This window comes from Leuresthes tenuis, unplaced genomic scaffold (assembly GCF_036924035.1).
Source record: "Leuresthes tenuis unplaced genomic scaffold, fLeuTen1.0.hap1 SCAF_12, whole genome shotgun sequence".
Classification (NCBI taxonomy): domain Eukaryota; kingdom Metazoa; phylum Chordata; class Actinopteri; order Atheriniformes; family Atherinopsidae; genus Leuresthes; species Leuresthes tenuis.
Window position 1 is genome coordinate 21216269 of NW_027325366.1, and position 22262 is coordinate 21238530.

Here is a 22262-nt window from a genome sequence, read left to right on the forward strand (position 1 = left end):
TTATTATCTTTTTTTTTTTATGTAACAAGCACAGAAGTAGTACCCAAGACCTTCATTTGGTGTGAAAATTATACCATAGTGAAAAATGAGAGAAAAGTGGGATAAAAGTGTGACAACACGGTCTTCTCTACTATATATAACTGTACGGTTTTACTCTCTTTATGGTTACTTTACAAATTAAGATTTTACTAAACATATCATACAAAATATGAGATGAGCTCATAAGCATCATGTATCACGGTACGTTAAAATACACAACTGTATGTAAAGGTGTCAATATCAGCATCTTTTCTACCAGCCACAGAAGTGAACAGCTGCTGGTACTGTAATTCAAGTGAAGAAATGTTATGTAACTGTATTCAGATGTAACTTTTAGAGGAGCACATCCTCCATTATTTAGGAAATACTTCATTGCTTTAAGTATTGACCATATCTCTCATTATTAAAAGTTCAATAATAGCATAATAATCATATAATATATAAATTATGTTCTACTTATATCAGTATTCCAGTATTTATCGATCTGAAATTAAGAGCTTTCAAAGTGTGCTTGAAGGGCCTCAGCAGGGAACATTTAGAGACAGTGTTTTACCTCGGCTTGAAATCGGATCAACTACATACAGTCATCTTCCTTTGGAAAAACTGGCTGTAGAATGAGAATGTGAAAAAGGAAAATAGAAAAAGGAACATCTGAGGCTAAGATCAGTGGATGGCAAATCACTGAACAGCCAAGTATCTCACACCCTAATTCTAAGTCCCCTGCTCCACTAAAGTGAAGTGAATCATTTGTTTGATACAGTTGGTGTTGTATTGATGGCAATAGTTAGACCTAAGCTCTTATATCAGTTCATCTGGCTGCCTTTTCACTACCCATAAAAAAGTTTGGCTCTTGTTTTGTAGGCATTTGTGCAGTATCTGCAATCAGCTCGACACACTTCCCCCACACTCACATTTTGATTGCATTTCACTTAAAATGAAGCATTTTTTTAATGTGTAAACTTGGCTCATACAAATTGTGAAGATTGTAACGTGTTTTTAGAGAAAGTCAAAGAGATAAGGCAACATTAAAAACAAGTTAATAGATAAATAGCACTCTGTAAATACACGTTAAGTTCACACCAAATCACCACAAACTAAATCTGGATTCAAATTAAATGTTTCTATATAAACCTCCCCGGTAATTGTGCTCCCTTACTTCCCTCAGATGAAGTTGTCCCACACTATTTCAATAAAACAGGCAACACAAAACCAATCTGTCAGAGATGTTTAGAAATACCTCAAACAGAGCCTATTTCACTCAGCAAGAACTCTAATTACACACTATGAAAGGTAAGATAAACAAAATTTACAAACTGGATTGCAGACGACATATTGGAAAATTTCAAAACAGAACCCAATGGTAAACATTAAAGTACTCAAATACATATAAAACATTTAATATTTACAGCACACAAAAGCTTTTCAGACATCTATATTCCAGGCTTTTAAAGGAAAATGTGCTCACATGAATGCAAAGTCAAGCCATCACAATCCTCTGCATGCTGAAGTCAAAATAAATATCTGTATACAATTTACAGCACGATAGAATCTGACAAACCTAAATATATATATAAATATTGTGTGATAAAAAAATACAAAACAACTGAATATCAAGAATAATAACACTGCATTTTTTTAAAGCATCACGTATTGTTTATATCTGAAATGTTCCACAATGATTTAATTAATTAGATCCCCCAAAGATCCTTTATTTCCTCAGTTGTTATGATATGATATCTGCATGACATCAATATGAGAGGTACTTCATCCCACAACAATTACTGTTGTTGAAAAATCACAAATTACTGTAATAAAAGGCTTAACAAGTCAGCCAACAGCTTCTGAAACAATATCTAATTATCTGAAACCTCATTAGGTTCCCCATGTGATTGCCTGTTTTGGAGTGAAATCATACCAATGTGAGCACATGTCATGTTGTGAAGCAGCATCAGAGAGTGACATTTCTGTCCCTGAGTGGTTTTAAGACCTGCGGGGCTCAAGTCCATGAGAGAGTTGAGTTAGTGTCCTTTGGTTGTCGATCGCGCTGAGCTGACGAACGTAAGTCCAAACGTCGGGGTGGTGCTTGCTAGCCAACGGTGAATCGGGACCTGATGGGAAAAGATGGGATGTTGCCGAAAAAAAAACTCACTAAAATCCGCACAGGAATATTAATAAAATGCACCGTTTAAGAACAGACACGTCTACAGAGTCGATGATCAACAATGTGGACTTACTGAACGTCTGACTCCTACAGTATCTCACTATCTTCACTGTGTTAGCTATCATCCGCTGCAAGACAGAGAGCTATCATCAGCCACAAATATCTGCAATTAACTGAAAACTAAAAAGGAGTAAACGATTTACGCCAACTGGCACACAATGATCTGCACCCGCAGAGCCTCACCATTTTCTCAAAATTGACCAAATTGTCAATAAATGTTTTGTTGCCCTCATGTGTGAATGTCATGTCTGGTAGAAACAAGGGAAAAGAGACCAATTGTAGAGAGTTAGAGCTGTTGAAGAAGCACAACAATTGGGGAGCACAGGCCAAAAGGATGTTGCATTATAAAATAAACAGTCCTCAAATCGATAAGTCTGACCTTTGATGAGCAGAGGCATGAAAGGAATGATGGGAGGTTCCAGTTTGGCGACTGTCAGTCTGTACGCCCGGTGGTTTCTGGACGGATCCTGTGGAAACAGTTGCACTGTTCTGAAATCTGCCATCACTGTGTTAAACAGATCCATCACGGCCCTGACCGAGGCCACAACTGGACGCTGCTGACTTCAGTACTGACTCAAAATAAAACTACTCAAAGAGGGTGAGGCTCTGACGTGTAATATTCAACATACAAAATGAGTTTACCATTAAGTTTTCAAATTCCCCGTAGAACTTCTTGAATTTGCTGGGAAGTTTCTGTGAAGACAAATGAAAGACAGGTTCATTTGCAGTTAAGGTAGATTATGAAAAAGCAGAAAGCACACACAGCCACCCACCTCCCAGGTTTGACTCAGTCTGCTCACTGCTGGGTTGCTCAGTCCCATAATGATAGCAAAGAAGGCGTTTAGATTCTTGTACTCTTTGCAGCTTCAACAGAAATCAGGAAAAGAAAATTTGAGCTTTTAAAAAAAAAAAGACAAAGTGAGTCAAAAGAAAGACAAAAAAAGATCTCCTTACTGAGCAGCAATCTTGATAAACTTCTTGAGAAGCTGCACTCGTTTGCTCAGCTGCGAACACAGACACATCTCTGTGATCACCCAAAACTGGATTTCGTTAAACCTCCTCAGGAACAGGTCCAGGTTCACTGTGGTTTTCTTGACGTATTGCCTCCCAAACGTGTGGCAGATGAGTTCAAGCTGTAAGAAGTCCACCAAATAAACACCAATTCCCCAACCTTAGAGGGGGACATGCAATAATTGATCGGTTCTGCTAATAACTCCCAGTCACTCCATAATACCTCATGTACACAGTTGAAAAGTTCCCAGTCATAGGAGGTCATGTGGTAAGCCACATCTTTGGAGCTCATCAGCTCAAAGCTGGCCAGTGATCCTGTGGAGGGACCCTCCTGCTCAGGTAAAGGGGTCTGAAAAGCACAAAAAAATACACAAAAATGCATAAAGTACATCAAATAGTCATAAAATGTGGATGAAAAAAAGTGTTGGGAAGAACCAAATTTAGGGCAACAAGGATTTGCGGCAAAGTTACAAGCTACAGTGCTTCTGCTGTATGTTTATATGGTGAAAGTGTCTGGGGCCCAGTGTGTTTTCTGTGAGATTTGAACAAACCAACGATTCCAGCTGGTCCCTCCGGCAGACAAAGAGTCGTCCATTTATACTGAGTCTGGAGAAGACTGACACATCGTTGGGCTTGAAGATGGATTTTTCTGTTAAAAGAAACATAACACCAAAGATTCAAACACATCTGTGTAGATCACTTCATGGAAAATGTAGCACAACACAAATTTAATCAGGGCACAAAGGAGAATCAAAAATAAGGAAAAAAATAAACTTACAGCAATGATAGCATGTCTGTTTGTTCACCTCTCAGACTGTAGCATCTCAAAAAAACTTTATCAGAACATTTCGTCCTATTTCTAGGTGGTTAAAGTGGAGCCTGACCAATACATCAGCTGGCCAATATAATCGAGCAATATTCACTTATCGGAATATGTTTTCTAAAAGGGCCACTTTTTGTGAAGCTTTTATGTTTCTCGATGTATACATTTATGTACCGTGCATGAGAACACACAGCCAGTATACTGATATCAGACTTTTTTACTCTCTGTACAACACAGTGTCACAAGAAAATGTGTAGTAACTACATTGGTCCCCCGTGCATGTGGCGGTTACAACTTTTTAAAGGTTCCAATAAAATACATGCCTACGTTTTTCGGTCCAACTTGCAAGATTCTTACAATTTCCATTGTATGATGTAAATGCGATACTACACCACAATCAGAGGTCAGAGGGGGTGGATGGTGGTGTAACACTGTGTACCGTCATGCTAGAGAACCAAATTCTCAGCCCATCCGACCCAATACTATCCAACACATTTTTGCTTTTTCAGCTTTTCTGTGAGTTGGTTAGGCTTAGAAACAAATCATATTTGTTAAGTTTAGATCCCCATGAAAATTGTAAATATTCGTAAATACACATGGTTGCAAATTCACGTCTCCAGACTGATTCTTTATACAGCAAGAATCTAACATTTTAACAGCTCACAATTTCTGCGTCCTTATTGTGACAGTATGTACCTATTACACCTCTTATCCCAAGACTGGGCTGTTCTTAAATATACAGAACAGATGTTTCATGAAATGGTAAAGCAGCTGATGTTTCTTTGCAGAAGAATGCAGTCTTTACTGGTCAGAAAGTAACTCTGCTATAAGCAGCGCAGAGAGCAGCCCCTGCTTTGTTTTCCATTGGTATGGAAAATTCAGGCCAAGTTTGGAAAACTACAAGACTGCTTTCTGGCACAAACAAAGAACATCTGTTACGGTGAGGACAACCATGAGCCTCAACAGCTTTGTGCTGAATGTGATAATAAAAAATGAGCTCAGGATTTTCTTGTGCTACTTTAAAAACCATTCTTTAGCACCTACTGAAGCTGCCGGTCACTGTCAGCAAGCTGACTGCTACAGACCACCGGTTATCTTCTAAATCAGCCGGGATGACTTATTACACCAGCCTGCATGTGCTCTGCCTTTTTGTCATCTCCAATCATTTGATTAACATGTAGCTGCTGCCATTCGCACCTCCTGCCGAACTGAGGTTGACGAGTATCAGGTCCTCCGCTGACCCCAGCTTGTCAGCAACAGCACTGATGACCTCCCTGACCGAGGCGGACACAGAGACCCGGATCGTGGTGTAGGTGCGGTCACAACAGTAGACTTTGAACAGAACTGGAGGTATGAACAAGGGTAAAGATGAAAAATAACGAAAACATTCAAAGAATTTATAACCTGTCAAGCAACAATCTATATACTGCGCAAAATCTGATCCAAACAAAGGTCATCCTTTACTCACTTTCATCATTACTTTTGATAGGCTGCCGCTTCTGAAGCTTCTCTTCTCCCATACTGAACTGCCGCAGCAGGACTTTGTGCTGTTACAGAATTTAACAAGTTCCCATTAACAAGACATTAGAAAGAAAAAGAAAAAAAAAACAGCATCCAACATTTAATTGCAAAGTAAAAGAGCCAGTTTTATACCTTTTTCTGTGAGGACAGGGCTTCTTCAACACTAAAAAAAATAATAATCACAAATATCAGCAACAATGGAACAAATCGAGTTTATCCGGGTTTCATCATTTGTAAATAACAAAGAGAAAAAACTTTGTCCACTGCTCATTAAAAGGATCTTCACAACATACAGCAGGAGTCAGAGCCCTTTTCATCCATGTGATCTATAACACAAAATGCTAACTTACTTGCGCTTTACAATTTTCTCCAACTCTGTCAGCTGATCCCTGAGAGCTGAAAGCACTTTGGCATCATTAGATACCGCCATGAGAAACTCCTGCAAAACGCAATTCATTTTCAGTGCAATAAAGGTTCAACTGAAGTGATAAAAGAAAAAGAAAGCCATTTTTTGCCAACTTTATTTACCAAAATCTACAATTCATACATCACAGATTTTTCGAGCAGTCCATCATGTTACAGCGAACATCATGCCAGATTATATTCAGATCCTATGTTGTAAACACTTAATAACCTGAACATCATAAACCTAACCATGTGGCATATATTTAATGTGTCTGTTAAAGAGACAGAACAGTGTAACCAGTTTGCTATTGTAAATACAGTAGATTACTTAAGAGCCACACTGACCTCCAGGAAGGCCACATCCTCTTGCTCCAGGTGCTGTCCGTGTACAGCAGCCCAATGCATGGCCAGGCGGATCACCCTGCGCTTGTTGTTTAGTGTGTAGTCCAGCTTCTCCTGTTCAGAGCCCTGCGAGGCCTGGGCATGGTAGCTGCGCAGGCAGTTAAAGATCACAACGCCGTAATTACAGCAAACGAGTCAGCCTTTTGTTTACAGGTCAGTTTCACATTAAGGAACGCAACAGTCAAAGGATACTGGGCTCTCAACACTGGACACAGTTGACTGTTTGGCATGAAGACACAGTGCATAAGGACAAAGTCATCTAAGGCTGAGTCTGGGACAAAGAAATAGATAGGCCCCAGTTAAAGACCTGTGTCACCAGCACAAGAGCACATCAAAGAGACATTCAAACACATGGCCCTTCCTCTGTCAGGCGAGTGAAAACCATATGTATCCACACACATGATAATTAGATCAGCTCTGTGATGTGTAACTAATTATAGATGAGAACAAATGGTCATATCAGCCAGCAGAGGACACAGAGAGTGCAGGAGAGAATAAATACACTGTACAGGTGAAAACCCTTCACAATAAATTATATGCTGTATCAAAATGGTACTAATCTGACATTCTGGTTGCGACATGGTGATCAGTACCTGACTCCGTGAACTGGGAATCCAATCGCATCATTTCTAGAAGGTGCTCCAAAATCTTCTCCGGCGTCCCAGACATTACCTTGTATCTGAAGCAACACAGAACAAAACACCCCCTTCACTAATCAAGAAATACTGGCTCTTAATGCTTAATGACACGGCTATGGCTCTCGACTGATTTGTGTTACTTCAACGTGCGACTGTGATTGCTTCATTTGATAACAATCCTATTTACAATCAGTGTTCTTGGCTGGCTGAAGATGAAGGGGAGTCTGGAATAAGTGCCAGGATCGAAGCCAATAAAAACTGAAACGCAGAGGCATCTTCTATGTGAAGGAGAATCAACCTGATCCAGCCTTGGTTGTTTTCATTACATGATAACAGCATGACAAGAGGGAGCTACACAAGGAGGGCTGAGTCTTCCCTTCACATGGGCCAGAACACAGCCTTGACACTCTCATCTGTGAAGAGTTGAGTTGATTAGAGGGCGACCCTGAACACATAATTGTGCCAGGCCTCCTTTTTCCCCCAGGAGTTAGGCCGTCATTACCATTAATATGTCTCTCAGTATTACAGCCACTGTGGTGCAGTGACAGATGCCTCTATTAAGATAACACTTGTCAGCTGCAGACCACAGAATTGCTGTTTTCATCTGCTGGTCACACTGACTGAAAGAGTCCAACAGAAACAAAGAAAGCTGTTTTTAAGCTGTGGTTTGTACACGTGTTTCTTACGATTCACACATCGCAACAAAACTACCAAACACATGCAGTGATCAGTTAACACAACGAGTGGCAGTGGCTGTTATCTTCCACAGAGTTCCATAACATGCTTCTTCCTTAAATTAAATCAACTTGGTCATGCTGTTGCACCGTCCTTAATTTATTTTAAAAAATTTTCTAAGCAGTCAAAAAGATCTTAAGTGATAGCTCTCCAGGCATTTCTGGAGTTCCTTTAACAGTTTTTCTGTGAACACTGGTTGCTTTTTCACTATTTTCTAGTCCATTTCTTGTACCTGACCATTTTCAGAGGAACTAATATCCTTTTTGCTAAGCCACATTGCATGAAGCTATGTCGTTAGTTGTTTTGTCTATAATTAGCAGATTTTTTTAACTTTAAATTTGATTTTTTTAAGGTCTTAAGTATAACTTCTAAGATCTTACAGATAGACACAAGCAGTGCAGGGGGAGGCTACATTTACTTGTAATGAGATGCAGAGGATCCGTGGACAGAGGTTCGACTGGTGCTAAGACACTTCTCCAGCACCAGAACATCTTGACCATGCTCCTTCAGACGCACGGTGTTGGCCTCCACATCCTTTACACAGACAAAAGAAAAGTAAAGAATGGTCTATTATACTGTCTACATATGTGATAATGATGTGATCAGGACAGTTAAAACACTGTTGAACAGACAGGATATTGACAACAATACACTGGAAGATTTTGTAAATTTAAGCTTAGTCTTGTCCACAACATTGTTTCTAGCTAGATCCTACCCCAGCTGTCTTTGGACAAGCAGCAGGGTACAACCTGGATGGGTCGCCATCACAGGGCGATGTTTTAATGTGAATGTTAAAAAACTACAAGCTGACAGAGAAACTTTGACTACCTCAAAGCCACATAGTGAGCTGATAAAAATAATAATGAAAACAAGTGACATCATTATCATCAAACTGCCTAACTTTCAGTCACTAGATGTGTCAGGTCTCTACATTCAACTGAGGCCAGCTGGAGTACCACGGTCTCAACATATTTCTGCTGTTATACACTGCCAAGAAGGAATTTTGTAATTGCATTAGATGTCCCAGATAAAGGTTTTCCATAAAACAAGCCTTGCATCCAAAGCTAACTTCCCACAATAGTGGGTCATCATCAGCATACCCCATACTTAGTGGTACGACTAAACTAATGGGTGCAGAGAGCCGGCGCACAATGAACTCTCAATGAACGTTTTTAATTAAAAAGTTTTGGCTGCATCACTGTGTCTGTGCCAATAGAGGGCAGCAGTGCTTTTTTTTTTTATTGTTCCTAAAAACACCAGCAGTGCCATTAACCTGAAACTCACCCTTAAAATCCTGTTGAAGTCCTCTTTGTCTACTCTCAGGAAATGACAGTTGTCCTCTCGCAGAACAATGGAGGCGGCGCGGGGGGCGTCATTGACAAGAGCCAGCTTCCCGAAGTCGTCTCCCTCGTGAAGCGTGCAGACAACACCCTGCACAGGACAGCACTCTGATCAGTTACTGATCTAATCAAACGAAGCCCCGATCAGAGAAACACAAGCTTGCTGCTTTCATAAATAGTGCCTGGAGAAATACCTACTTTTCCATAGATGACAACATTGACTGAGCCTTTTAAAATAATGTACCATGATGTGCCCTCCTCCCCTTGGTTGAACACTGAGGAACAAAAGAGAAAAGTGTTGGTGGTCTGATGTAACCTCATCTGGGATTCGAGGGATTAACGCCACATCCGTAATGGGTTTGTTCTATCACAACCCAGATTTAATTATCATCAGATTGTTGCAATAAGTGGTCGGGAGTCACAGCATGCACATGTCACATCACATTACTTACACACTGTTCCCGCTTTTGCATGGGACTCAAAAATAAGGACTCCTGCCAGTTCCCTCTTTACCTGTGCAAGCAGGAGAGACAGATGTGTTACTCTGGAAGTTTTAACAAGAGTGTACAACCGCATGCAAAGTTTTATGTCGAGACTTGTCTTCAGTTAGATGTGAGGTAAATTTTCACGAAAAAATGTCTCATTCTGATACAGTTTGTTTGTTTTTTGATATGAGCGGATATCAGCGCCTTTACAAATTTAGGATTTTTCTTGCAGAATAGATATTTAAACAGTTGAAAAAGAAGGACCAGACATGAAAACATAACAGATGTCCCTCTTCATGCTCTGTCCTTCACTATCGCCACTTAAATGCAACAAATCATACTGGCTAGAGCTGGGGGGCTCGATCAGCAGAGCAGCAGGATTCATGTGGCCACATAAGACAGAGAAACTGAACTCACAGTGGTGGATAGGTGCGACAAGGCCTTTATATGAAGCAGCTCCTCGTAAATAATCTCCAAGTCATCTGCTGCTCTTTCAGACGGACTGCAAAACAGGAAGTATGTAAGAAAATCAGAATGCAATCACACTGATTCAGTTTGGTTTAGAGACAGCTGCTTTAGAGACGTACGGTTTCCTCAGAATCATCCTCATATGCGCGTCTGGTCCAATCTGCGACAGGAGGAGCAGAGTGTCCTGCAGCTCTTCGTGGCTCTCCCTCCTCTCCTCCTCGTTGGGCACAGGAGCATCCTCCTGCTCATCTTCCAGGAAGCGGTAAAAGAGGTACTTGTCCTGGAAGCTCGCCTCCTGGTCCACTGCGTAAAAAATAACAGGGAGACGGCAGGGTTTAAATGTTAAATTCGGTGGTTTGCCCACACGTATACGTGTCCAGACATCACACAGAGTCTCACCATGGTTGAGAACACCTTCCTCCAGCAGCACTTGCCACATGCCCACAGCCTGGATGCGAGAGTGGACGCATGAACTCTGCTGCATTTGCCAGTCTACCAGCTCAGTCCCCACACAACACTGCCTAAAAAAAACACAAAGGTCTCGATAACATCTTAGACAAAGCTGAGCAGTTATGTAATATGTTTATCATCTGGTTTTAGCTTGGTGCTTGTTCTCTGTTTTATTAACTCACTGTCTTTGTATGAGTTGCTTTGTCAGAAAATAGCTATAACGTACATCCACTGTATACATCATGTTTAAATTCAGGTTAAACCTACAGGAAAGGGGGCACTTTGGAACAACTACATATCAGTGAAATGGCAAACATGGGGGTAAATCTAGTACCTACATACCCAGCGGATTACATTTTTGTATCTACCCAATTATATGCGTGCATTCTCCTTTTATCTGGTGTTTTTATCTGGTACATTTCCTAAAATCCTAAAATTTCCACTATGAGTGATTAGTCAGGCACTTTGAATAGCATCTTTCACAAAATACCTGAGTACCTGTATGTCTTCAGATGGTACTTCCTGTCCCGGATCATGTGGGGTGCCCTGGAGAGGATGGCGTTACGGAGAATCTTTCCCGCGTGGAGGATCTTCTCAGAGGGCACCTGCACAGTAGAATCTGAGTGAAGTCACACCACAGTGGAGTCCTACCTGCCACATCAGCAGGTCATGACTGACCCCCACACAAAGAAGGTGATCGTGTTTACTACCTGAGACATGCATATAGGGTGGGATTTGGCTGGACTTTCAATGAAAGACTTCTGCAAAATAAAATTAAACAATAAAATGAGAGAAATCAAATCTATCGTGGATAGCAATCAAACTCACTATTCTGATGAAAATACATTCCGCCTTAAGAGGAAACTGGATGGAACTGACAGTCTGTTGTAGGATACAATGGTCACAGTAATTGGCAATAAAAGACACTGTGGGAATGACGATGTGGCTGACAAATCCAGCTGGATAACTGGTGCTTTTCCTCTCACAGTGGGTCACGGGATACAATCTTCAATGCTGACATTGTGTGTTTATTAGCCTTCAGTTTTAATCAATCTAATACCTCCTATATTTCTTAGTCTTGACTGAAGCGTTCATTTGCTTTAAAAGGACACGGGTAATGTCCATTATATGAATGTAAGACTTCTAGTTTTTAGTTTAAATCTATTTTCACTCTTTCACTGAGACCCTGGGATGAGCTGCAGGATGTTGACATTTAAAATGCATTCTGCATGCTTCAGAAAGCATTGCAACTCATGCATTTATGTGAAGGCTTTAAAGCCTCATCTTTTATTTACACAAAATGAGTATTCTATACACACACACACACACACACACATATATATATATATATATATATATGTGTGTGTGTGTGTGTGTATATATGTTAAATCCAATCAAAGCTGTGTTTGCTTGTTACATAATAGGAAAACAACTTAAGACTTTGCTTTTTTTACATAACAGAGCAATTGTGTTGTGACTAACCACCATGTTGGAACAAAGCACAAGGCTCCATAAATCTGCTGCAGTGCCACGTTATCAACCAGGAAACAACTGCGGGAGAAAGGTGGGACAGGAACTGTTGTGGATGGAGACAAGAATTCCAGTCACCTTGTTTATATTTAGGCTACATTTAAACTAACTTATTCCCATCCACTGAAGGAGAGGTGCGTTATAAATAAGGATGTTACGGGAGAAAGAGAGATCTCAAGCAGAGTCTAGTGGCTGAAGTCTAACTTGTGTTGCCCAACTGGTCTGTTCAAAGACAAGAAACAAGGCCAGTGATCATGTATCGTCTCAAACTCTTATTCCCTGTATTTCAACATAAATTATACAGTTTTTACGACATAATGCATTAATTGTACCTTATTTGGATGTTTGGAAACAAACGAGTTGTTCCTTATGTTCTCTTTGTCCGGCATTCCTGGTGGAAAAAGAGAAGGATTAATTAAAATACACACGACATAGGGACACTATACAATCTGTAAAACGCCAAAAGAAATGCCTAAATCTAACTGCGCTTGACATCACTATCTGTGACTGGGAGGGTTTTGTAAGCTGCCATGCAATGATGTGTCACACATAGTTTACATAGTTTGGTAAGCATGCCGTACAAATTTCTGGAAAGGTTGTTGTGGCTGAAAATGAAATTGTCTTGAAATGCCAGCTTCTTCTAGATGCTCTAGATCAATTATAACTGGTTTGAATGTCAAACTGTGTGAGCTTGCGCTCCTTTTATTTTTTTCCATCGTAGGCGGTGGCTCTGGCTCCGTTTTTTTTCCCACCTGCTTGTGATTTCTGTGAAAGCTTCCATTTTCCTCCCTGTTTCTGTGTCTCTGTACTTCATACCTCCTCTGGATTAAATCACCCATTTAATCTATTCCTCATCATCACATTCACATCTTCATTTGTCTGCTCACTTATTGCCAGGTAGTTCAGTCTAACTGCGTAGCACTTCTGCTACTGGCTCCTTAATGTTTTTCCTTTAGCATTTTCAAACTCTGAATTCTGACTTTTGGTCATGATAACCATAAGTTACAATGCATTCCACTTGTATTGGCTTCATTCTTTTGCTCTTCCAATCACACAAATAACCCAGTATTTTCATTTGTCACTGACATTTGCAGAGAAATTTACCCAGACCTTTATCAGCGTTGGCATATAGATCAACATATGCTCCCTCACAGATGACATCTTTTGATGAAGACCTTCTATATTTAGTAAGACCTTGCTAAACTGCGTACTGTATCCATTATAATGGCATGGCTTTGTAGTAGATGAGTACCGGGTGCTGGATTGGCCTGCCTGCTGTCCAGACCGTTCACCAACTGAAAAGATTTGACACATCATGATGGGCTTTTACAACAAAGACCCAGGACTGCTGAGCAGCTAGAATCCTATATAGCAAGAATGGGACAACGTTCCTCTCTTAGAGGTCCAGAAAATGGTTCCCAGAAGTTTATAGACTGATGTTCAAAGAAGGGGTTGCTGCACAGTGGTAAACACGGCCCTATTCCAGCTTTTTTGAGTCTCTGATATTTCTGATATCTCTGATATTCTCTGATATTTTATACAGTGGCCCGATTTATTTGGAATTGGGGCAATTAAAATGGTTTTGTGACAGCTATAATGCAGAAAACCAGAAAAGAACCGTTTAACCGCTGTTTTTATTCTAAATGACTGTCCTGCAGAGTTTGTTGTGGGGGGTTGAGGTTGTTATTCTGTTTTATGAGCTTTAAGGTTTTTCTTCTTCTTCAGGACAAATATTATTATCGGTCAAAGCTGCTCAGTCATAAGTGTGTCTGCAGGGGGAAACGCAGCTATTCTTAGACATGCCTGTCAGACTCCCTATATAAAAAAGCCAGATCCACATATAAATCTACACATACACACACTAACACACACACACATAAATGAGCACAAATGCTTATGGTTATACATACACCAGTGCAAGTCAAGTATCTATGGCTCTTTAACTCAATTCAGTCTATACTGTGTATTTTAGGGATACTTTGAATTCTGTACTGTGATTTTATTTTTGATTCTCTTGTTGATTGTACATTGTGTAACAGATATTCATTTTATTACATGGAAACCAATAACAGGAGCACAATGTTTCTTTTTTTGCAAACTGATCAAATAAAAATCTACGGATTTTTGCCTACGTTTGTAAGTAAAACATACAAAGAAATTGACTGACATTTTCTAACACTGAAAGCACACACAGGTCCCCTTACTTGACTGACTGTACAATACACTGTAGGTTATTTAGCCTGAAGAACTGGTTTCATTCTTTTGTTAAGAAGACTTCTCGAGAGTTTCAGCAGGAGAAAAGAATGAGGATTTGCAACTACAGAATTCATTTTTACATTAAAGAAGAGCCTCATTTTGGCATCGTCTTTCACATTTTCAGAATTAAGTTCTTGTCAAATGTTGAGTCTGTGCAGGAGTTGTGAATGTGTACAGCTGTTTGGAGCAGTTAACACAGCTGTCCATCATCTTATTTTTGAAGCTATCACACTAGTCCATGTGGCATCTCGCCACTGTCAAAGTGTCACATCAGTTAAATCACATCATCAGCGGCATTGGAAAGACCAATCCAAGCTGACTTTTGTCAGGCGACGTTTCTCTCTTTTTGAACATTTCAGAGATAAATTATTGTTCCATGTAGGGAAAACTTGAGACAAACAGGTGTGTTTGAGCTATGGAGGTTCATAGAATGCATGACTGGACTGATTGAAGGAACGCTTCCTTTAAAAGCACCTACCTGTTAACGAAGTGCAATAAAAGGGCAGCGCCGCAAGTAAGAAAACTGTTAAAAACATGTTTAATTTATTTGAACACTACAGTTACAATCCCACTGAGCTGCCGTGAATGTTTAGTGCACAAGAGTGCCTTAGCCTCAAGCTGCTGGTTCTTGTACGACCTCAGTCTTGGTGTATCCTTGCATAAAAATGCATACTCTAAATACCAAAAGTGCTACAATATATGTGCTGCAAAGACACCCAGAGCCCTTTGCTGCTCCAAAGCACAATGAATACTACAGCAGACAGTTTTAATAGAGATAAAAAAGTCCAAAATTAAATCCTAACTTTAGCGTGTGTGAGTTTGTGAGTTTGAAGTGTGTCAATCATTCATGAAAGATTATTGAAAATACAAAACAACACACTGGAAATTAACTGACAAACAAGGGACTCTGGATTTTCTCTCTGCACGCTGCTCTTCATCATTTTTATGATACATGACTTTGAAGCAAGTTACAATAGAGCTCTGGTTGAGCCAAGCAAAGTCAATATTGAGTTAACTTACAACAGAAAAGCCGGAATAATAGCATCAGCGTTTATATCAATGTGAGAGGATAAAGGAGGGTTGCAAAAGAATTAAATTGACCAAACAAAAATATCCCTGCAAGAGTCTACACGCAATGTTCAACTTCTTCAGAAATATCAAATCTCAGTATTCATGCAATAAGAGTATAAATCATCAGTAAAAACATGTCTAGAGTGAAAGTTAATCCATAAGTGTATTTTGTGTTAGATGTTCTTCCAATAAAGGACAAGAATTTTTCTGAACGTTATAATTTCACAAATACAGTTTTGTCTTACTCTGGGCTGTACCTCAATATCTCAAGAATGCAGATAAGAGTAATCCAACTCATATCAACCATCTGCACAACACATGGAAGCATATTCACTGTGATCTCCCAAAGCCTGTCCTGTGTGAAAGGATTTATCAACAGCTAGATATAGCTGTAACAAAGTTTGGTGATGGAAACAGGGATGCAGGGTTACTTACTCTCAGAGCCACAATTGCTTTCCATCACTCCATAGGGTGGGGCAAGTAGTCCTGCCATGCAGTGATGATATTTCTATAAAGAATAAAGAAAACAAGAGAACTTATCATACCAAACAACATCTGACAGGAAAATATATCAAAATTAAATCACACCCAAGTTATTAACAGCCTACAGCTGTGATAACAGCTCTTTTAAAGTGTATTTAAATACTCTGCACATACTGTAAACAAAACTAACACAGCTTGTCACTCCACCAGGCCAGTTATAGGGCCTGTTCAGTGAATAATCTTGCAGTGGGAACATCATCAACACTTTGCTGAATATATATATATATATATATACACTTAATTTGTTAAATAAAACCAACATGACGGTGACTGAAAACTGAAAATAACTAACTCTAAAAATCACAAGGGCAGCATTTGGGTTCGAACAGAGCACAAACCCCATTTTCTTGAGTAAGAGTCTATTCATCAACCACAACTTTCTCACTAAATAAACACAAAATGTCAGACTGATGCTGGTGCAATAAGAAAGGTCAGCAGATGGCCAATTTATTTTGACCTTTTGAATGTAATTCATTTTTGTGACAATATTATCATGAACTAATTCAGTCTGTGAGTTGCTGTGAGTTGACACAGGGGCACACTGTCATCCATACAGCTCTTGTAGGTGGCATAAAACAGCCAAGGCATATGTCACCAGCTCAAATCGTCTAACCATAGATAGTGGGATGGCAACATATTGGGTTAACAAACGTAGCTATGACATGTTTTTTGGTAACACTTGGCTCAAAGTGCACAGATATGGCAATGTACTGAAGAAGAGGCAGAAAAGAATTAAGCGAGTCCTGAATGAAAATACACAGATGTAACAGGAGCGGTTCAGAGGACTGTTAATCCAGGGTGTGACTTCTGACTCCTCGTGTTACCAAATAAACAGCACCAACAAGCAGTTCACTATAATCTAAACTGCAATTACACGTTTCCTTGGAGGAAATACACTAAATACCAAAGATTATTAAAATTAGCATGGCTACAACATGCCTACTAGTGGGTAATTCTTTATTGCATGTTTTTCTTTTCTTTCCTCCTTAAAATTTCCTGCGTCTCATTATTGTACTGTAAGAATGACTCAGAGTCAGAATCAGAGTCAGAGTTTGCGGTGTTTGTTGCCATTTAATCCTCATTTGTCCTAATTTACAAATGTAAGTAAGGTTCAACAACTTGTGATCAAAAGAAATATAAAAAAAAATTAACCATTTGGCCTCTTATAAATATGGTAATTCTCTATTTCAGGCCTTTTTTTCCCTTTTCTCTCATTCTTTTCTTATGTTTTTTTTCATCTTTTAGATTGTGAATATCTACTTGCTAATCCATAATGCTGCACAAACTGTATAAAGCCATAATCCCAAACAGAGTGAGAAAATACAACTGTGTCTACTCGGCAGCAATAGCACAGATATTGCATAATGAACATCATAATGCATCCATTTAAATGACATTTTTGTGTTTATGATGCTGGTGCAACAAGAGTAGCTAAAGAGACACAATTAAGGGGTGCGTTAGATCCCATTGGACAAGATCTTGGGTCCGTGTGCAAAGAGTAGGAATGTTGGGATAGTGTGTGTCTAATCCTGGTTATTTGCAGCCCTATTTTCTGAAATCAATGTCAAATCAGTTTGGTTTAGAGCTGCAGGATCTTTGGGCTGCAGGAGAAACAGACCAATCAGTGGCAGAGCCAGCAATTTTTTACAAGAGTGGCCAGGCTGTGACCATCACTTTCACTTGGTGGGCAGAGAAAGCTTTTTGTGTTCTTCTGCCTCAAGGCTGCTGAGCATATAGTTTTTATGTAGTGTGTAGTTTTTTTTAACCCTTGATTGATCAAATGAGATCAGGAGCAGTTTCTAATGTTAAGCTTTCAGACTGCTGATAAAAGGCATGATAATTTGGCAATGCTGGTTGGGCAAGAGGGATGGCCAGGGTAAGTGGGCCACCCCTAGACTCCGTCCCTGGGCATAATCACTCTTACACCTATTGTTTTCCATTCTGGTTCTACCTCACTCTTCTTGGTGTATTAGTTTTATGAGAAAAAAAAAGTTAAACAAACTGAGATCTCTGATATGTAACATAACATAGACCCTCACAGACAGGTAGAGGCAAGACAGTTTAAAAGAGCAAGAGCCAATAGAAAACTACTCTTACTGATATTGTTCATCGGTTCAGTACATTAACGGCACACTTATCTGTTATTTTAGTTCATGTTTTGAAAAAAATCTAACTGAAAAGTCTTTAAATCATTGATTCAAACTTTTTTCTGTGTTGTGCCTTTTAAGGCAAACACCCACAGGTTGAGAATGTTTGGGTTATAAAGTGAAAAGGCAGCGTTCTGAACAGATTTGAACAACTTGCAGAGTTTGTTTAGCCTATGAAGTCCACCTTCAACTGTCTCTGTCCCCGTCTCTCAAACACACGACAGGGGAGGCTGCAGATCTGAGCAGCTACCTCAATAATAAGCCTTCTTAACCTGATAAAAAGTCATTTGTTGTATGAAGAGGAGGACTGGATGTGGTCAGGTTCAGGTGGTTAACGCATATTTTTGCAGCTTAGTCAGTGTGGATATCAAAACACCCTGCGCAGCACATCCCTACTCTGCAGTACATTTACTTTGGAAAAAGGTTTTGAGTACATCCACTGTTGCCAAAAGCAATAACAGTTACAGAATGGCTGAAAAACAAGGCAGCCTATTCAGCATTTCTGCAGGGATGAGTGACTAAAGAGAGGGACAGCAATCATAACAATGAAGCTGTAAATCTGGGATTTTATTTTTTATTGTTTTATAGCAACTATGTACAAATAATCCTCTGCACAGCCTTGAAGAAAGGTGCCTCGTGAGGGTTTCAGCTGAAAACACGCTTCACTCTTCACTTCTGGCCTTTCATTGTTAGGGCAATGAGTAATGGGTACCATCAAACACACAGTGTACTGAAAACTCAGAGACTCTGCGACAAAATATCTTGAAAGAGCAACAGCCACACTGCCGGTCGGCCAGCAGTGTCATTTGATCACGTTTCTGTTTGCATTCACTGGCCTTCTTGTCCAAACAGAAGATAACTGTCTTATGTGTTCTTCACTTCAGTTTGTTCTTAGACCCAAATCCAAAACGTTACTTTATGGAAACCTGTCAATAGAATACTGACTTCAACATCTAATGATTTACATTGATATTCTTTTCTTCATGGCATCATATTGGGATGTTCAGGGTGTTTTGAGAAATGTTTAAAGACAGAAAGAATACTGTAAACTCAACCCACTTTAATTAGATGGAAAGAACATTTAACTTGAGATGTTTTATTTGTTGTTTTCTTGTTATAGTCTGAGGAGTTCCTCTCTAAATTGTAGAGTTGTACAATTTATTATAACCACGGGGTATAAATATGCATTATAATTAATGTCCCAGCGTGCATAAAAATAAAAAAGAGTTAATCGTTCAGTAATTTTACAGTAAGTTTAACAACTCAGTTCTTCATCTTTAAAGAAATGCACTTGGTCTGAAAAAAAACGTCCTTATCACATGTATCATTAAGACCCGCTCATTGTTGAAATTGTATTTTCCAACTTAAGTCTGTCATGGAGATTGATGACTCATGATTCATTTGGAGTAAAAGACAAACACAAAGCGATTGTGTGCCCGTGGCAACTACGCTCGAGGTCAATAAAAAGCGGATTGAGGGCCACTTAGTGCCAGGCCAGTAATCTCTACCTTCCCTATCTTCTGGTCAGTGGAGACTGAATGAAAGCAAGAACCCCCAAGTTCTTTGTTTCTCTGATGGCAGCATACTCAAAGGTCACATTTTAAATTCAATTCTGCTCTCTGAAGTCAGTTAATCGCTTCAGCTACTCTTTGGGGAACGGCAGCCGCTTTCCACAGTTAAAACGCTGTTTAGAAATAACTTAGTGACCTCAGTGTATTTATTTATCTTTTTAAAAGAGAGTCATGTTGCTCATCATTAATATACATTAACATTATAGCTGAGCTCAGATTTTTAAATTGTGTATTGTATTGTTTGTACGTGTATAAATAACAGGTTTAATCACTTGAATGTAATCAATACAAAAGTATATAAGCCGTTAGAATCAGTTCAGCATTCATATCAATCTCTGTTGACAATTAAAGGATTTAGGCATAGGGAGGAACACTTAAACAGAGGCTCTTTGAGCCAATAAAGCCAAACTCCCTGAGGGACAAGACCCAGTGTGCAGGGTGGGAGTGCTGTCTTAGAGAATGATTAGGACCATTGTCGGGCGTGCAAAAAGCACTCATTCTCCACATTGTTCGTGATGATGTCTCCAGCTTTTGTGACATACAACACCTTCCACATAGTGCTGCTGTAAAACTGCACGTTAAGGGTAATTCTACCTTTTGATTGTTTAATATTCTACTCTTTCTTATATTTAATTCAAGAATGAATATACTATTGATTCTGTGACTAAAGTAGAAATCATCAGACAGGTAATAATTAGGCGACTGAGAGAGGAGACCACTCCCATCAGGATAGACCCTGCCCTCTAAAGCCTTCTATACATAAATTTGATGTGAAAAGCCACTATTGTGTCTCCTCATATCAGCGTCTAGGCAAACAAAACAGCACTTGAACACACTACGAAGACAACTTCCAGCTGCCGATCAGGAAGTACAATCTCCAATTGTGAAAGAAGACATAACTTACCAGTGCAGAAAAGGGCGATAGAATGTATGTTAGACAACAGGGCAAACCAGATGATGGCGTAGATACATGTAAACATAGTTTTCAGAGCTTTGTGTTTTTCTGTATTGTGATCCAATAGAGATAGTCTCTCTTGAATCATGATTATCTGTTGGTCCTCAGTTTCATTATTCGAAACAGCCACGTTGTGAAAAGTGTTGCTTGTTGTGGAGAAATGAAGCTGACAAATGAGAAAAGAATGCGTGCGACATGTTAAGTCAGCTTTTTGTTGTCACTGCCACCTACTCTCTCGTGCACCCATCTGCTGAGCTGAACTCTCAAGCTCTCACCGACAGGCCAGACGCTTAAACCATCACCAAAGTCTGACAATGCCAACGACGCATTACACCATGCAAAGTACAAGAGAGACAGACGTTCACAGATGCTCCAGACATGCTGATCTCTGCTTGGTGTAAAAGGGCCCTAAGAAGACAAGTTGCCCAAACCATACCAGCAAAATGCAGCCAGCAATCCAAGCAATGCCACTGGATCACTTGAGCGTGTATATATTTGAGTCTCTTTCCACAACAACTCAGTCTGACACAGTAATTCTCAGTAATTCAGTAATTCTCAGTAATTCTGCAGGAGATGTTTCGTTGTTTATTTTAAAGCTTTGCTAAGTGTCTCGTGGTAAAACTTGCTCTTCGACACCCAGAAGTTAGAGCGGTTTCAGACACATCTAACACTCAGCAAAGAAGAAAAAGAAAGAAAAAAAAAGATTGAATCTATGCGTGTCAGTTTGATTATTCACATATTGGCTTGTAGCATTTTAATCCCAAAAGCACTGTTAAAGCACTAATCACCTCAAATATCCACCCAAAAAAACATCAGAACAAGAACATCTGATGTTAAAACATCAGATATATTACATGTCTGATCTTCTAACTTAAAGATTTACAAGCTTTGTTCATAAGGAGATCTATGTTTTTCATGTCCCTGAAACACAAACTGAAATATTCATACCAAAGTAAAACATTCATTGCATCTGCATGTGCAGCCATTTTTCTGTAGTCAGTTTACAACCCTAGCTCCGACCAAAATGTCCTTAGTAAGGGAAAATGTAATGGTTCATGTATTTTATGATCTCTAAGTTGTTACTGCACATCAGCTTTATTGACGAATGGACAGTCAATAGTTGCAAAACACCAACTAGCTCCATTGGGACTCACAGGCAGATCTGCACAGGTGGTACGCAGCTGTATTAGTGCTCTTTATGGTGAAAAGTAGGAATTAGCTGGACTTAATGACATGTGTTCAGCTAATCCTTTGCCGTTACACATCTGGTCAGCGAGCGCTTAATGGCTCAGTCAGATATATTTTGTCTGACTCAACCTTGTTTTAAATAAATGATTGTGTTTATTCTTCTAAACTGATTTCCATCACAGCAGGAGGTTCTGACATAACTGAGCATTGATTCATGGCAGGGGAGTCAAAATACAATATAAAAACTAACTACCAGTAGATTTAAGGGAATCTTGAAAGTGCTCCCCATGGCAAATTCTAATCAGAGGTCAAACTAAAGAGAAACTAAAGATTGCATAATACGAGACAAAAATATTACCTCCCCAACATGCATTTCCTTACTTGTTGGAAAGATTTTGTACGTCCAATGTAACAGAAGTGAAATCAACCTAAGAGGCAACCTCATTATATCCTTGACCAAAAA

General features: G+C 39.5%; 1 protein-coding gene across 2 annotated transcripts in view; it reads right to left on the minus strand.

The window, feature by feature from the left end:
- Window positions 1-1037: 1037 nt before the first annotated feature.
- The window catches only part of rapgef4a (Rap guanine nucleotide exchange factor 4a), a 33769-nt gene continuing 12544 nt past the window's right edge, over window positions 1038-22262 (minus strand). Inside the window, exons 5-31 of one of the 2 annotated variants that reach the window (XM_072397037.1) lie at window positions 15831-15903; window positions 12401-12459; window positions 11249-11299; window positions 11037-11143; window positions 10488-10609; window positions 10208-10391; window positions 10038-10122; window positions 9588-9648; window positions 9334-9410; window positions 9080-9226; window positions 8214-8329; window positions 7016-7101; window positions 6615-6693; window positions 6366-6510; window positions 5966-6054; window positions 5748-5778; window positions 5563-5641; window positions 5292-5438; window positions 3823-3920; window positions 3495-3620; window positions 3215-3393; window positions 3034-3124; window positions 2903-2953; window positions 2640-2727; window positions 2444-2508; window positions 2274-2328; window positions 1038-2147 (exon numbers count right to left, since the gene is read on the minus strand). In XM_072397037.1, coding sequence (XP_072253138.1) covers window positions 2020-2147; window positions 2274-2328; window positions 2444-2508; window positions 2640-2727; window positions 2903-2953; window positions 3034-3124; window positions 3215-3393; window positions 3495-3620; window positions 3823-3920; window positions 5292-5438; window positions 5563-5641; window positions 5748-5778; window positions 5966-6054; window positions 6366-6510; window positions 6615-6693; window positions 7016-7101; window positions 8214-8329; window positions 9080-9226; window positions 9334-9410; window positions 9588-9648; window positions 10038-10122; window positions 10208-10391; window positions 10488-10609; window positions 11037-11143; window positions 11249-11299; window positions 12401-12459; window positions 15831-15903 — 2619 coding nt within the window. In that variant the 3' untranslated portion in view covers window positions 1038-2019. The remainder of the gene's footprint in view (window positions 2148-2273; window positions 2329-2443; window positions 2509-2639; window positions 2728-2902; window positions 2954-3033; window positions 3125-3214; window positions 3394-3494; window positions 3621-3822; window positions 3921-5291; window positions 5439-5562; window positions 5642-5747; window positions 5779-5965; window positions 6055-6365; window positions 6511-6614; window positions 6694-7015; window positions 7102-8213; window positions 8330-9079; window positions 9227-9333; window positions 9411-9587; window positions 9649-10037; window positions 10123-10207; window positions 10392-10487; window positions 10610-11036; window positions 11144-11248; window positions 11300-12400; window positions 12460-15830; window positions 15904-22262) is intronic. The other variant, XM_072397038.1, reaches the window with a different exon arrangement.